At 40.5% G+C, this 17,392-nt stretch overlaps 1 protein-coding gene across 3 annotated transcripts in view; it reads right to left on the bottom strand.

Annotated features, from left to right (window-relative positions):
* PMFBP1 (polyamine modulated factor 1 binding protein 1) overlaps nt 1-17,392 on the bottom strand; it is a 50,519-nt gene that overhangs the window by 18,635 nt on the left and 14,492 nt on the right. For all 3 annotated transcript variants that reach the window (XM_029925467.1, XM_029925466.1, XM_029925468.1), the window contains 6 exons: nt 16,356-16,598; nt 13,260-13,481; nt 7,527-7,697; nt 6,438-6,548; nt 2,406-2,532; nt 2,156-2,313 (listed from right to left, as the gene is read on the bottom strand). In XM_029925467.1, the coding sequence (XP_029781327.1) occupies nt 2,156-2,313; nt 2,406-2,532; nt 6,438-6,548; nt 7,527-7,697; nt 13,260-13,481; nt 16,356-16,598 (1,032 nt within the window). The remainder of the gene's footprint in view (nt 1-2,155; nt 2,314-2,405; nt 2,533-6,437; nt 6,549-7,526; nt 7,698-13,259; nt 13,482-16,355; nt 16,599-17,392) is intronic.

Here is a 17,392-nt window from a genome sequence, read left to right on the forward strand (position 1 = left end):
TTCCCATTCTGTCAGTTGCTAAGTTTTCTTGATTGTTTCCTTTGCAGTGCAGAAACTTTTTATCTTGATGAAGTCCCAAGAATTCAGTTTTGCTTTCATTTCCCTTGCCTTTGGGGATGTGTCGAGTAGGAAATTGCTGCAGTTGAAGTCAAGGAGGTTGTTTCCTACTTTCTCCTCGAGGGTTTTGGTTTCCTGTCTCACAGTCAGGTCCTTCAGCCACTTTGAGTTGATTTTTGTGTATGGTGTAAGAAAGTGGTCTAGTTTCATTCTTCTGCATGTTGCTGTCCAGTTCTTCCAGCACCACCTGCTAAAGAGGCTGTCTTTTTTCCATTGGATACTCTTTCCTGCTTTGTCAAAAATTAATTGGCCGTACATTTGTGGGCCCAGTTCTGGGTTCTCTATTCTATTCCATTGGTCTATGTGTCTGTTTTTGTGCCATCCTAGAATATTCTTAAATTTTTTTAATGTTTTATTTATTTTTGATACAGAGAGAGATAGAGCATGAGAAGGGAAGGGGCAGAGAGAGAAGGACACAGAACTGGAAGCAGGATCCAGGCTCTGAGCTAGCTGTCAGCACAGAGCCTGACGTGGGGCTCAAACCCACGAACGTGAGATCTGAGCTGAGCCGAAGTCGGAGGCTTAACTGACTGAGCCACCCAGGTGCCCCTCCTAGAATATTCTAAGCAGACTCCCATCTAAGGGCTTTAACATTTGCTGCTCCCTCTGTCTGAAGACCTTTTCCTGGGTGGCTCCTTCACTTCATTCAAATCTCTGTCCAAATACTACCTCATCACAGACCATCCTGTGTGAAAGAGCCACCAAGCTGTTATAAGAATTTATCAGTACCTGGCATTATATTTTATATTATTTTGTGATTTGTTTATTGTCTGTCTCTGGGTACTAGAATGTACACTCCAGGGGAGTGAGGATGTTGCATGTGTTATCATATTCTTTTTAAAAAATGTTTATTTATTTTGAGAGAGACAGTGAGGAAAAGCTTGAGCAGGGGAGGGGCAGAGAGAGAGAGGGAGAGAGAGAATCCCAAGCAGGCTCCAGGCCGTCAGCACAGTGCCCGACAAGGGCCCCAAATCCATGAATGTGAGATCATGACCTGAGCTGAAATCAAGAGTCAGTCAACTTAGCCAGCTGAGCCACCTGGATGCCCCTGTGTTATTATATTCTTAATGCCTAGAATGGTGCTTGGCATGTCACAGGAACTCAAAAAATGTTTGTTGACTGAATATAAGAATGACTCAAAGTCGTTTACCTAGACTCCTTGCCTCTTGTGGTCATCTCTCCAGATATTTCCATTTTGACTAATGGGTCTCCTATGGACCTTCATTTTTTTTTAATGTTTTCTTTATTTTTGATACAGAGAGAGACAGAGCATGAGAGGGGGAGGGGCAGAGAGAGAAGGAGACACAGAACCAGAAGCAGGCTCCAGGCTCTGAGCTAGCTGTCAGCACAGAGCCTGACGTAGGGCTCGAACCCACGAACGTGAGATCTGACCTGAGCCGAAGCCAGAGACTTAACCGACTGAGCCACCCAGGCGCCCCTCCTATGGACCTTCAAATGGGAGGTTTGAATGACCTGCCAGTTGATGGGTTGCATGTTCCTATTAGCTCCAACAGAGTTTAGAATTGGAATGGAATGGCACTGACTGCACAAGCTTGCATTGGTTTCACAACCTTTCTGTCCTTACTTCCGTTCGTAGGCTTTTCCAGGACCTTGGCTTCATTGGCGATTCCAGATCTTCCAGGGCATAGTTCCATTAGTATTTTCAATTCATATTCATAAGTATTTTCATTCAATTTCATTCAATTCATTCATAGTATTTTCAATTCAATTCAATGCATATTCATAAGATATTTGCAATTTTATAAATTGAAATTTCTTGAAATTTGTAATAAGGCTACCTTACAGAATTTCTTTCTACTGTCAAATACAAACAAAAGTATTTTATTCATTATGTGTATGAGAAGTCCCAAAGAAGTACTCAGAATTGCCTCTGGGCCATAGGATCCCACATCTCACTGCCCTGTGTTGATGGTCCCTGGGCTGTGACCTAAGGTGCAGAGCTGCAGGGCCTGCTCTGGCCAAGGGCCAGCCTCGTGTCCCGCCGGGGGCTTTAACCAGAGGGCTCCTCTTGCCTTACCTTGTCTTTCTTCAAACCCAGCTTCTGGGTCTCAGTGAACTGGATCTGCAGCTCCTGCAGCCGCCGCTGCAGGATGATGACCTCCTTATCCTTCCTCTCCATGTGGGCGGATGTCTCTTCCCGCAGCCCGTGCAGGTCCAGCTCCAGCTTCATCATGTCTACAGCGGGATGGGGCAGCGTGCTTCTGGCTCAGAGGGGAGCTCCGGCTTCCTTCTGCCTCCTGCCACCGCCCCCACCATCCCCGGCTTACCCTTCATGATGTTCTTCTTCTGTTCGGACACGGCCTCTAGCTCCATGCGCAAGTCCTTCACCAGGTTCTGGTACTCCTCCACGTGCAGGCACTGGCTGTCTTTCTGCTCCTGCAAGTGCTTCAGTATCTGGGCACATGGGAGAGGGGCAGGACGGGATGCAGATATGGGGTAACACTGCTTTCTAAAATGCCGACTCTCAGGGTGCCTGGGTGGTTCAGTTGGTTAAGCATCGGACTGATTTCAGTTCAGGTCCCGTGTGTTTGCAGGATCGACCAGGGTCAGGCTCTGCACTGACAGTGCAGGCCTGCTTGGGATTCTCTTTTTCCCCCTCTCTCTGTACCTTCCCAGCTCGTTCCCTCACTCTCTCTCTCCCCCCTCCCTCTGTCTGAAAATAAATAAATAAACATTTAAAGTGCCAAATGTCTACTGTGAATCCAGAGAAACAGAGTAGAGTAGTAGGTGCCAGGGGCTGAGGGAGGGAGGTGGGGAAGGACTGCTCATGGACATGGGTTTCTTTTTGGAGTGATGAAAATATTCTGGAATTAGTGGGGATGGTGGCCCAACCTTGTGACTATTTTTAAACCAGTGAACTGTATACTTTAAATGGTCAATTTTAAGGTATGTCAATTATTTTTCCATTTTAAAAAATTAAAATAATAAAAAAATGCATGTGGCAGACTTAGCAATCCTCATGCGGAATGTGCACAAAAGCCTTTAGCCCTTCTGCCCTGTAACAATTGACAGTCATTGATGGGGCACCTACTATGTGCTAGGCATTATCTGAAGTGTTGGGGACAGTGGAACAACAAAAAAGCCACAGACATAAACCCTTGCTGCCATGGGGCTGACCTTATAGTGGGGTGAGATAGTCAAAGAATATAAATAGTCACTTGTAGACAACATTAACAGTTGATAGGTGCTAGGGAAGGAACAGAGTAGCGAAAGGCAGGCGGCTAGGGAGGTATGCAGGGATGGGGTTGTCATTATGAATAGAATGGAGAGGCTGGCCCCACTGAGGAGGTGTCACTGAGCAGGGGCTTGCTGGAGGTGAGGGTGTGAGCCATGTTGTAGTGTCTCTAGGTATCTGCAGACAGGGGAACTAGCCAGTGACCAGACCCTGGGGAGAGAACATGGGGGAGGTCATGTGGTTAGAAGGTAAGCAATGGAGAGAGTAGGGGAACATGAGGTGAGATATCACTGGGTGGTCACATCATGAGGGCCTTGTAGTCCTTGGGCAAGGACTTTGGCTTTTACCCTGAAAGAGAGGGGAACAGGCTATAACTAAGAGAAGGTAGGGAGATGTGGTTGAGGAGGAGCAGTTAGTCATCTGGGCATCAAGGGAGAGTTCGTTATGTGATTTCAGACTGTCAGGAAGAGGGGGCTGCAGCATGAAGGCGGGGGCAGGGGCCAGCTGGAGGAATACAGGGCAATCACCATGTGATGCAGGTGTGGGCACTGCAGAGGCTCAAAGGCTCACTCTTTGGGGCACCGGAGTGGCTCAGTTGATTAGGCGTCCAACTTGGGTTCAGGTCATGATCCTGTGGTTTATGAGTTTGAGCCCTGGATTGTGCTCTGAACTGACAGTGTGAGGCCTGCTTGGGAACCCCCCCCCCCCCCCCCCCGCCCAGCCCTCAAAATAAATAAATAAACCTAGAAAATAAAAAGGCTCTCTCTATGCCAGGCCTGGATAGTGCCTGGGACCTGGGACCTGGATAGTGCCACTCCTAATAGAATGTCCAAGGAACATGAAAGCTTTGGATAGGACACATAAAATGTCAGGGGAAAGTACAGTCTTTCATGAGGAAGTCTGCATCAACTTAAAAAATGTACTGGCAAAGAGGCATTAGCGTTTCATTGATATAGAATTTTGGTTTTGCAAGAGGAGAACGTTCTAGAGATCTGTTGCACAACAATGTGAATATAACTTAACATGACTGAAATGTACACTTAAATGTGATTAAGATGACAAATTTAATGTTATATGTTTTTTTTTGCCATTATAAAGAAATAAGAGTATGGGAGAAATAAAGACATTTTTCAGACAAGAAAATGTAGGAGTGTTATGAGATCTTGCTGTAGGTCAGGATGTGAATAATATGGGACTGACCTTTAAAATAAATATTGACAGATGTCCAAGGAGGAGCTCCAAAATTCAATATTGATCCCTCATTCATAAACTTTAAGGCATCAGAAAGTTCTGGAAAGAGAAGAGTCTCCATCTTTCCAAAAGAGGACCCTTGGAGAGCTTCTATGTGTTGCTTACTCTCCCTGTTACCTGCCTTTGCTATTTCAGGATTAGCAACCTGCCTGCCCATAGTGTGGCCTCAGGGGGCTGGCTTTGCCTTGGATCTCAGGTTCAGGTGTGCCTGACTTAAGATCTCACCAAGGAAATGCAAACTGGTACAGCCACTTTATAAAACAGTATGGAGGTTCCTGAAAAACTTTTTTAAAAAATATTTTTTAATGTTTATTTTTATTTTTTTTGAGAGAGAGAGACAGACCCTGAGCAGGAAAGGGACAGACACACACACACACACACACACACACACACACACACACACACACACACAGAATCTGAAGCTGTTTTCAGGCTGTGAGCTGTCAGCACAGAGCCCAATGTAGGGCTTGAACCCATGAATCACGAGATCATGAATTGAGCTGAAATTGGATGCTTAACCAACTGAGCCACCCAGGCACCCCTGAGGTTCCTAAAAAACTTAAAAATAGAACTACCTTATGATCCAACAATTGCACTACTAGATATTTACCCAGAGAATACAAGAACAGTAATTCAAAGGCATACATGCACTCCTATGTTTATAGTAGCATTATTTACAATTAGCCAAGATATGGAAGCAGCCCAAGTGAAGATCAATTGATGAATGGATTAAGAAGATGTGGTATATTCCATATATAATGGAATATTATTCAGCCACAAAAACGAATGAAATCTTGCCACTTGCAATGACATGGATGGAGCTAGAGAGTATGATGCTAAGCAAAATAAGCTGGTCAGAGAAAGACAAATGTCACGATTTCATTCGTATTTGGCATTTAAGAAACAAAATGAATGAACAAAGGGGAAAACAGGCAGAGAGAGAGAGAGAATCAAGAAATAGATTCTTAATTATAGATTCAGAACAAACTGAAGAGGAGAAGTGGGTGGGGGTAGTGGGTTAATAGATGATGGGATTAAGGAGTGCACTTGTCATGATAAGCACCAGGTGATGTATAGAATTATTGAATCACTGTATTGTACACTTGAAATTAATATAATGTTCTGTGTTAACTAACTGGAATGAAAATAAAAACTTAAGGGGCACCTGAGTGGCTTAGTTGGTTAAACATCTGATTCTTGGGTTTGGGCACAGGTCATGATCTCACAGTTCATGAGTTCAAGTCCCACGTCAGGCTCTGCACTGTCAGTGCAGAGCCTGCTTGAGATTCTTTCTCCTCTCTCTCTGCCTTTCCCTCCCTCCTACCTCTCTCCCCCCCCCTCAAAATAAATAAACAACAAAAAAATTTTTAAAATAGCTAAAAAAAAAGACCTCACCTAGGAAAGCAGTGAACCTAGATTTGGCTACTAGTTGGTCAAATCTTGCTATTTGTTTACATGGTTTAAATGCTTATTCACTATTAGAATCAATTTTTGAGATGGCTTTGAATTTTGAAAATAATGAGGTTTTAAAAAAAAGGGCTGATTGTGAGTAGATAATCTTCCCTAAATTTGGTGCTTTTCAACTCCAACCAGAAACTCGAAAGCGGTACGGTCGTTTTGAACCTGGCAAGCCAAGAGGAGTCTCTGTCTTGTTTGGGAGTACTGTTGAAAGGGGGTTAAGAAGCCGGTGCAATTCCACAATCTGGCTGCAAAACTGAATACTGCCAGACATATTCACTGGGACTTGGCATATATTACATACAGGGCCAACCAAGGTCACACAAATATAAAAATAAAAAATAAGCAAGAAAACCCAGAATCAAACTCAACTCCACTCGATCCCCCAGGCACAAATAAGTAAAAGTTTGCCCACCTTTTTAATGTCCTCACAATCTTCTGAGGAGCTAGGAGGATGTCTGTGTGTGGCTGTATAGGAAGCAAAGTCTGCCTGTAATTTAATCAAAGCCTCTTCACGCTCCAGAACCTGCAGATAAGTGTAGGTCAGTCAAGCTGGGTGATCAACGGAATATGATTATGACTAGACTAATTTTGCAGGGTGTTCCTTTTTTCAGCCTAAGTTCACTGTAATATTATACAAGTTACCACACACTTCCTGTGGGCTTAGTACAGAGAAACAATTAGGTTCTCAATCTTACATCACGTTCAGTGAGGCGCAGACAGTGGTTTGTCTCGAGTCTGTCAGTGGCCACCTTTTGGACTCCCTCCTGAACCCGTGTGGTCCAGTTTATGAGGCCGAAGGTTCTTTAAAAACTGTGATGGAAAAACACACCTGATCTATCAGAAGACGGGATGCAAAGTTCAAGAATCGAAGGAGGAAGTTTCTTATGGAGTGTGTGGATGTGTGTACTTAAAAAAATTAAAAAGCATGAAATTTTTATCCTTGTTGGTTGAAAACAATTAAAAACAAAACCCAAGCATCAAAAATAAGTGAAATCTCCTCTCCATTTAGTCTCCCTTCTCTCCCTTCCACCAGGGGGAGGGGCACTATGGGCAATTTACAGCCTGTACTTCCATGCTATGATCACAGACTTTAAAAAGTGGAATTGAACCATTCATAGTATTTTGCAACCATTCTCAACAATATATCACAAACATCCTTCCACCCAGTCCTTACAGATCTACTTAATCATTTTTCTTGGCTGCATATTATTCCACAATGTGGATATCTCTTTAACCATTAAAAAAAATCTCTTCAACCATTTTGCTATTGATGAGCACTTATGTTGTTGTGTAAGAGATTTTAAGTTTCTTTAGAATCTCGAACTTAGTGTCGGTTAGGGGAATGCACTCATGGAGAATATGAACAAAAGGTAGGGGCAAGTATACTTAAGATATTTGAGGAGTTTTGGTGAAAGAGATTCCTTTAGGTGACTCTTCTCTCCTTTCTTTCCTCAGAGCATTATTTTTGGTGTCTTAGAAAAATGTTCTAGAAGTCACTTACCAAAGAGTTACTGCAGGCTAGTTTATTTCGAAGTTCCTGGATTAGATCATCCTGTTCAGAGACCTTTTGCCAGACTTCAGACAGTCGTTTCAGGGTCTCCTGATGCTCTTGAATCATGCAGGAAGAAGTGTATATACGCACTTTCGAGTGATCACCCTTGTTCTCAGGCTCCTGTGATATTTAGAAAGAATGGTTTGGTTTTGGTCATGATATTTGAGTTAACTTCAAAATAACATAAGCATGAAAAAATCTCTTCAATCCATATTCTAAGAGTTCGTGTTCATATATGTTAATCATAGAGTTAAAGAAAGAAGTAACCAGTGAATATACTTGGTGAAAAATTCAAACAGTTCATAAGAGAACATACTGAAAAATTAGTTTTCCATCTTGACCCTCCAAGACTCAGTTGTCCTCTCCTATGACAGTCTGTGTTACCACTTTTGGGGAGTATCCTTCCAGGGATATGGTATGCATATTTGTATATGTGTATATGCATATGTATATAACACCCTCCTTTTGTCCCTACACAAATGAAAATCTTCTACACCTTCTTCTGACACTGTATTTTCACCTGACACTTTATTTAGGATATTTTCTATATTGTTACTTATAGATTTACTGTAGATTTCTTTTAAAATTAATTAAAAATTACACAATTAATGTATATATACTATATATATAATCTTTCTAAAACATTATAACACCATAGGCAAGCCTAAGCTTCTCTTTCAGTCTACCACCTCTAATCACATACTTGCTGTGTTCTCCATTAGGTGACAATTTGTGCATATACTTCTAGAAATTTATCTATACACTCACATACATTTAAAGGAATCTGTAGAATACAGATATTATGTTTCCCTTTTAAATATAAAAATAGATTTTTTCACTCAAAAAGATGTCTTAGAAATTTATCCATGTTAGTATAGGTCCTTCTATGTTGCTCTTTTAAACTGCTTTCAAGTATGTTTATCCAGTCTCCTATTGATGGGACTGTAGGCTGTTACTAAGTATTTTTCTAAAATGAAGCTGAAATGAATATTTTTGCACATAAATCTTTGAGTACCCGTCCTAGTATATGTATGGATTAAATTCATGAAGTAGGACAGCTAAGAGATATTTACAATTTTGATAGACATTACACAGTTATCCTTCAGGAAATAATACCAATTGATTCTCTCATCAGCATGAGTGTGCCTGCTTCCCTAGAACCATGAAAAAAATGTCTCTCCTTAGATCATCTGAAATCATGCACGGAGTTTACTACATGCACTTTGGTCTGCACTAATAATGAAGTGAACTGATTGAGACAGCCAGAAAAAAGCAAAGAGTTGTAGCTTGGAAGGTAGACCTTTCCCCAATAAACTTGTTTCCCTAACTGGGTTTTTTTTTTTTAAGATGTTTTATTTATTTTTGAGAGACAGAGAGAGACAGCACGAGCAGGGGAGGGTCAGAGAGAGAGGGAGACAGAATCTGAAGCAGGCTCTAGGTTCTGAGCTAGCCGTCAGCACAGATCCCGACGCGGGGCTCTAACCCACTAACCGTGAGATCATGACCTGAGCCGAAGCAGGAAGCCAGATGCTTAACCGACTGAGCCACCCCTAATTGGGCTTTTTAAAGCAAAGTTAGAAATAGTTTATGTTGGGGTGCCTGGGAGGTTTAATCAGTTAAGCGTCTGACTTTGGCTCAGGTCATGGTCTCGTGGTTTGAGAGTTGAATGGAGCCCCACGTTGGGCCCTCTGTTGACACAGCTCAGAGCCTGGAGCCTGCTTCAGATTCTGTGTTTCCCTCTCTCTCTGCTCCTCCCCCATTTGCATTCTGTCTCTCTCTCAAAAATAAATAAACATAAAAAAAGAAAGATTTATGTTCACTAAGCATGAAAACTACCTATAAACAAGCTGCAGAAGGGTCAGTGAGAAGTCTAAAATTGACCATAAATAATATTTTCATAGTAAGTTAGTGTGAAAATGAGCAAGGGATTGGAAAACAATAGAAAAGTTAGGGAACAGGAAGATGTTATCTATAGGTCCAATATCTCAGGATGAAAAATAGAAATTAATTTAAAAATAAGAGATGAAGAATTCTCTGGATTGAAGGAATTGTAGATCTTCAGATTAAAAGTTAAATGTTGAGAGGGTTAATGAAAAATAAACTAAAAAACGTAGGGTCTAAAACTCTCTAGAATTCAAAGATATAAAAACAGGTGACTTAACAAAAAATGAAAAACAGATTGAAATCTAACAATTCTTCTTTAATACTGGATGGTACAAGACAATGCAGCAGTATCTTCAAAGACTTAAAGGAAGGTGTTTCTGAAAGTTTGTATACCCAGCCAAACTAGTTATTAAGAATGAAGACAAAATAATCTTCTTCAGACATGGGAATATTGAGAATTCTTATCACTCACAATTGTTTCTGAAGGAAATAACAAAGAACTATTGCAGCAAAAAGAAGCATCCACGAATTTGGAAGAGGTGGCGTATACTGCTTAAGTAATGATTAAAAGTTGGTTTTTATTTGTAATCTTAAAGAAATGTGCATATTTTATATGTTATATAAACAGTTTCAGAGATTAAAAAATGATAAACTCTTCAACTCATTTATAGTAGGGTGACATAATCCAGACACCATTATGAGATGTAAGCACAAGAATGTGAGACATCAAACTAATTTCATTTCTGAAAATAGACACAAAAAATAACACTTTAAGAAATTTAGCATAGCAGTTTATTGGAATATAATGATATATTATTATAATTAAAATAAGACAAAATAATAAAATAAATAAGCTTTGTTTTAGAAACAGAGATTGTACTATAAATGAAAATCTATTAATATAGTTCACTTCATTAAAGAAAAAAAATTCTACGATAACTTTGGTAGCTGCTAACAAAAACATCTGATAAAGCTCAATGTTCATTGCTGACAAAAATTCTCGATAAGGTACATATAGACAATCACACCTCCAACTTGAAAGAGAATATTAACAAGGAGCCAAGAATAAACATTATACTTAATAGTGAAATGCTAGAAACATTTCCTTTAAAGTGAGAAGCAAAGTGAGGATGTTATAAGGTCTGGTCAGTGCAGTAAGATGGAAAATAAATTGTATGAATGTTGAAAAGGAAACCAATTTAGAAATATCCCTGCAGTCTGCTGAAAATCTGGTCCGAGTTTAATAAGGTGACAGGATAAGGATTTTCCTATACATCAGTAATATTTGATAAAATTAAATGTATAAAAAGATCTCATTCACAACATCAATAACAACTGTAATATATCTAGGAATAAACAGCAAAAAATGTGAAATCTATAAGGAAAAGTGTAAAATACTATTAATGGATGCATGAGAAAACTTAGAAGTAGAAGCTCGTCATGTTCCATAGAATATGCTAATTTCCCCCAAATTAATATAAAATTTGAAAGTAGGTCAAGATAAATCTAAATTTCACAAAGAGAAGATGTACAAAAATGGCCAAGAAATATTTGAAAGTCAAGAACAGTGAAGGAGGACACGTTCTGAAGGGGCTATCAGAGCACACTATCAGGTCAAGTCACTAAAAATCTGTATGGAAACCAATTTGACAATACACTATTAAAAAATAAAACAATCAAATAATCTTAAGAATGTAAACAAACAAAAATAAACATTAAAAAATAAATTAAAAAATTCTGTGTGTGATCTTGGTGCAAAACCTGGCAAATCAAAAGAATAAAGTTCAGAAAGAGCCACGTGTGCACAAGAATCAATATATAGACTGAATTGGCACTTCAGAGCACTGGGAAGGAGGTGCACCAAGTAGAGTTAGGACAGCTGGAGATGCCTTTTAGAAAACATAAAATTACATCTATCTATATTTATATGTCTACCTGTATATGTAGATCCTCTCTCGCTCTATCTATCTATCTATCTATCTATCTATCTATCTATCTATCTATCTATCTGAATTCCAAGTGGACTAAAGATAAAAATGCAGAAATACAAAATTATAAAAATGCTAAAATAAAATGAGGCAAACTTTTATAATTTTGGGGGTAGAGAAGGCCTTCCTAAGCACAGAATCAATCCTAGAATCTATCAAAAAGGCCGGAGAGATTCAACTCCATAAAAATTAAAAATTTCTGTACAGTGACAAATACCATTAATAAAGTAAAATGAAAAGTTATAAACTGGGAGGAGATATTTGTCACATATGTAGTAAAGCACTGTTACATGCAGTATATTAAGAACTTCCTGTATGTTGATACACAAAAGATGAAATATCCAATTAAAAAATAAGTTGAGGATTTAAACAAGTAATCAATCAAACAGAAAATCCATATCGCTGATACGCTCATGAACAGTGCTCAGTAGTGGTTAGCATGGAGGGGTGGGCGCCATGATGTGCCTCCAGGGCCCCCTTCAACAGTGAAGGACTTACTCCCCCAGCTGCGGGGAGGGCTGCCCTGACACTGCCCTCAGCAGTCAGCCCTTTAAGGGGACTGCCTGAGCCAAAGACAGCGGCTTTGCCCAAAGGCATGCCTCTTCCTAGGGACAGCTCACACTCATAACTGATCAACATGGAGCTAAATGGCTGGCTCCTTTCCCCCAGTCTGGGACCCTTTTGAAGGTCCATCCAGACCCAGAGCTCCTCACAGGGTTGGCTGAGGCCTTTGTCCGACTTCATTACAGCTCAGCTTCTCCCTCTGCTCAACCCTGCTTCGGCCTCCTTCCTTTCACAGGTGTTGATAGATACCAAGGGATCTCCCTAAGGAAATGAACTGCATGCCAATTTGTCTCTGAGTCTGCTTCATGGGGAGCCCAACCCGCAACTGTTAGAATTAAAGGAAATGAAAGCTGTAATGAAAAAACTTTTTCTTTTTTCATGCATCAGGTTAGCACAACATAAAAAGACTAAAAACATACCATGGGAGTGTGAGGAAATAAGCACCCTTTATTATTTTGGTAAAGGTGGAAACTGGTAGAACCCTTTTGATATTCAATTTAGAAGTATCTTTACACCTTAAAAATAAGCAAATGCTTTGACACAGCAATCCCACTTCAGGGAATTATCCCATAGGAATAATGATGTTCATTACAGCTTGTTTGTAATAGACAAAATAGGTCAGTAGATGGTATAGTCATACCATAGAATACAAGGGAGTTACTAATGGAAACTGTCAAGATATACATTTAAAAAGCAAGTTATATATGTAACTGTATAACAAAAGACTGAGGAAGATTCCCAACAGATTTTTCAAGTGATTACCTAAGGGGAGGAGAGAGGGATAGAAGAGGCTGAAGGCAGGCTTTCACAATTAATCTCTGTGATTCTGTCTAGAGAGCCTACATTGTTGTATTACTAGTGTAATTTAAAAAAGCAATTAAAAGAAAAAAAGGATTCAGGCATTTTGGCTCTTTGTTATCTTTCATGGGCTTCTCCTCCTGTGCGACCCTGAAGTATGGTGTGCATGAGTCCTGTGACCTACGTGAACCCCACAGCCAGACCTCCCATGAGAACCGGGAAGATTTGAGAGTGCAGTTATTAGAAATGCTGCATCTTTATATTAATTAAGGAGCCTCAAAATTCCTAGGGAGGAATCTTAAAGGAGAGGTAAAGGCTGGAAGTTGAAAGCTGAGGGCTCCAACACCGAAGAGTTGAAGGCTTGGAAGCAGGAACTGTTAGCAGGTACCCCCTGAAGCATGTCCACTTGCTGGAGTGCCTGGTCTGAGTGGTTTGGGGTGAGTCCTACCTGACTGACGATCCCGCTGAGCTCCCCCTCCAACATCTTCACTTGGCACTCCAGTAACTCAATGTTGCTTAGGGAAGTCTGGTATTTATCCCTGTAGAGGTTTAAGCTCCTTTCTAGGGAGACGATCTTGTCCCCGGCCAAAGCAAGTTGCTCCTGTGCCAAATGGAGCTTCTCCCCTGTGTTCTCATTATGGTTTCCCATTTCCTCCTCATAGAGAATCACCTGTTGGTGTAGGAATGAAACCACACTGAACTCATGGAAGCATCTCATGAGGAAAGGGTATGGCTATCAGACCCCACGCAGGGAGTCTTATGTCTTAACTAGAAACCCAGATGTCCAGAATAGGCCCAGCACAGATTTAAAAGCTATGATATATAATACCAGAATGCTAACGATTAGAAAAAAAAAAAAGATGGTCCTATTTGGAGGGTAAGCTTCTAATAGGCAGGGGCCGCTATCTATTTCGCATTCTGCCTGGCATGTAGCAAAAACTCAATGAAGACTTGTCAGTTGATTAATAGGAATATATTTCTATAGCTCCATTTTTTAAGGGCTTGAAATGCCAGTCTTCTTTCCTTCCTAGGTATTCTCTAGAGATCAATTTAGAAAATGTGGAGCCCCTCATGCACACAGCAAAGTTCCTGAGAGATATGGGGGAATAACCCCAAATTCCTCTGGGACTTACACAACTCTTATTTAGATTCTTTTTCTTCCTAATCAATTAATTAGTCAACCAAATGAAAGGTATTTATTGTGTGCTTATAAGCAATGTCTTGGGTGCTGAGGGGGTACATACCTGTAAGACAGAGCCTCCTTCCTCAAAATGTTTACAAACTCTTACAATTTGGGGAATGTAGGATTTATAACTAGCAAACAACTGTCTAGAGTTGAGTGTGCTTAGTTGTATGGCTAGAGTTATATGGATTGAAGGAGATAAGACTGGGAGGGTCATCAAGGAATGTTTCATTTTGGTTCAAAAAGTGCAGTGTAGAACCTGGATAGGACATTCTGTAAGTCTAAGCTAGTTACACGTGCTGCCTGCCATTTGAAGTTCCTCTTAGGAAAAGGTCACTTAGTTTGAGGTGTTCATTATATAAGGGGAAGAGGAAAGGGATATTTTATGTTCAAGTGTCTATAACAGAAGCTGTCATTGACTTGCTCATATCCCCTTGGCACTCAGCACTCCTTTGCATGCTAAATGCATTCCAACCACAAGCATCTTCAGCTCACTGCCTGAAGGATGCTCTGGCCTCAGGAGCCCACTGAGGCAGAAGAGCAAGACAAGGCAGGTTACAAGTACTGGGGAGCTAACACCCTCAGGGGCAGCTGTCAACCACTGACTGGGGGGTCTGGCATGGGGTCACCATATTCTACATTTTCTCCCAGAGTTCTCCAGAGAGAATGAACCCAGGTGCCCATGGCAGTGGTCTTGTGATTTTTCTTTATGGGCTTCCTTCCTTTCTTTGACTCACTTCCCCACTTTCTCTCTAGGATCACCTCCCATTCATCTCCTTGTGGTAGGCTCTGTTGTTGGGAAACATAACCTTCCACAAAGTTTAACGCTACTGTCTAACAAAGTATTGGGGAAACTTGGCAGAATGCTGAGAGTAATTTTTTCCAATGCTGTCCTTGCTTGAGATCTTTGTCAGTGACTGCTACTTGCCAGATCCCACACCAACTTTCCCCCTTCTCCTTCATAGTTGAACACTGACTTTATTTGGGACAGCAGTGCACCTCACTAAAATTCATTTCCTGGGCTTCCTAGAAACTGGCTGTAGCCCATGATGCATAAATGAAAGTGTTGTGTGGGGCTTGTGGAAGGTCTTTTCCTCTCCTCCTCCTCCCCTGTCCTCATTGTGATTATTTGCCCCCATCACAGGATGTGATGGTTGGAGCCCCAGGAGCCATCTTAGGAGACCTACAAAATGGAAGTCTGGAGCTAATGATGGTGGACACAAAAGACAGGACCCTAGAACTGCAGGTCCCATAACAGTCCTAACCCATGCATCACCAGCCTTCTTTTATATGTCATAGAAATAAACTATCAAAAGCCATTATTACTTTGGGGTTTTCTGTTATATGCAGCCAAATAGAATCCCCACATTATAATTCAGGGTTACTTTTTTCAGGGTGGACTCTTGTTTAACAATCAATCAGATTAACACAGCCCTGCTTTAGTTTTATTAAACTATGGTTTATTCTCATAGGCTTTGTCCTTAGTTATACTTTGTAGGATAACCTTTCTCTTTTCTTTCCCTTCTAATCCTTTTCAGTAAATTCTCATAATATTCCCTTAAAAATATTCTACATTCTGTAAGTCCCCTCATAAAGCCCCTGGAATCAGCACCATCCTAGATAGTCCCTGGAGTTTTATCTCTAAAGGCAAAGGAAGACAATACCAGAGGAGGCTGCCTGTCTCATTCCTTAGGACCCACAGTTTTACTGCTGTTAGTTCTACCACCGCTTAAATGGTTTATATTCTATAGTTTTGGTCTTTGGATTTGACTCAGGATTCCACAAGGATGCTCTTTCTGGTTTAAAAAATATTATCCTGGCACATGAATAGAAAATGAATGTCCAGAATATACTTAAGTCAATATGATCTAAAACTCCAGTCTGAAAAAATGACCAATCTGGTACTCTCAATGATTGACTCAGAATCAATGTCTGGTTATCTTATCAACTATCCAAGTGCTAAAAATTTATATATTATCAAAATCTGATTTTTCTAAAAATGGTTCATTTAATGGACTTTATGCCTTTTTTTTTAATAACCCACAGAGACCTAGAGTCTTTTGCATTTAAATTGCAATAGTAATAGGATGGAAATGATGGACGTACATGCACACCACACATACATACACCATGTGCCCCACATGTATCAGTGCTGGAGCTCTCACCCAATTATGCCATTCTGTTCAGTTCCCTCTGTTCAGCTTCAAAAAGATTGAGAATTAAAGAGAGAATATTGATAAAACCTGCTCAGGATATTGGGAAATTCTCCTCTGTAAGCCCACTTCTGCTTCCTAGTAGGTATGGCCTGATTTCTGTAGCTACATGGGGACGGAGATATTTCCATAGTTATCCTATGTCTACCTCATCTTCTTTGAGTTTGCAGTGATGGTGGAGAAGAACCAGGTCAGAAGTCTGCTTCTCGAGGACAGACTGATACTGTAGGAGGGAACAGTAAGAAGTCTGTAGCTCTTCTGTGCGAAATTCCAGTTCTTGCTGGAGAGCCAGCAATTTTTTCTTGAGTTGTTGGAGTTGCCTCAGATGGCACTGTTTACTGGGCTCGAACTCCATCCGTGTCTCCTCAAATGCTAATGCTTGCTTCTTATTCTGCAATTGAGATCAAATATATGGAAAAAGCTTCAAGTTGTCACTCAGTATGCATTCATTCTTTGATTTTTCTCACTTGTTCAACCATTCACATCCATCTCTATTCATCCTTTCATCACAGCACTTACTAACCATTTTACTGTATTCACAATGAAAAATCATTTTGTATTTCCATCCTGTAAGGAGGATTTCAAAGAAGAAAAAAATCTAGGTCTTTCCTACTATTTGGATCTACCATTTGTATTATTTGGGCCAGAAGAAAAAACATAAAGCCAAAGAATCTGGAAAGTAGTATAAAGATACATATGTTAATATGTTTTTTTGTTTTGTTTTGTTTTTGGTCTTCAGATTTAAAGATAACCTAACTGACCTAGAATGCAGTGAATTTCTTGTCAGTGTTCTTAGACTAAACTCGATTGTTAAAAATGCTCAGATAAAGATAAACTCAGGGGTAAGCTCTTGTGGAAACAGCTTTCTGAAATTCTGGGGAATGGGAGGCAGAGCTGTCATTCAGGGACATCTGGGCACAGACTCTGTTGTCTCCTCCTGAAGGAAAATGTGACCCTGTAGATGCCGTGTGTGTGTGTGTGTGTGTGTGTGTGTGTGTGTGTGTGTGTGTGAGAGAGAGAGAGAGAGAGAGAGAGAGAGAGAGAGAGAGAGAGAGATTTCTTCCTGCTAATCTACAGTCAACTTGAAAAGCTCCTAGACCCATCTTATATTTTTACTCCTTCATTCAATAACCATACATTGAGCATCTGCTTTGTATGAGGTATACTGCTGGCAAGATGTATCCC

This window comes from Suricata suricatta, chromosome 16, assembly GCF_006229205.1.
Source record: "Suricata suricatta isolate VVHF042 chromosome 16, meerkat_22Aug2017_6uvM2_HiC, whole genome shotgun sequence".
In the NCBI taxonomy this organism is placed as follows: Eukaryota; Metazoa; Chordata; class Mammalia; order Carnivora; family Herpestidae; genus Suricata; species Suricata suricatta.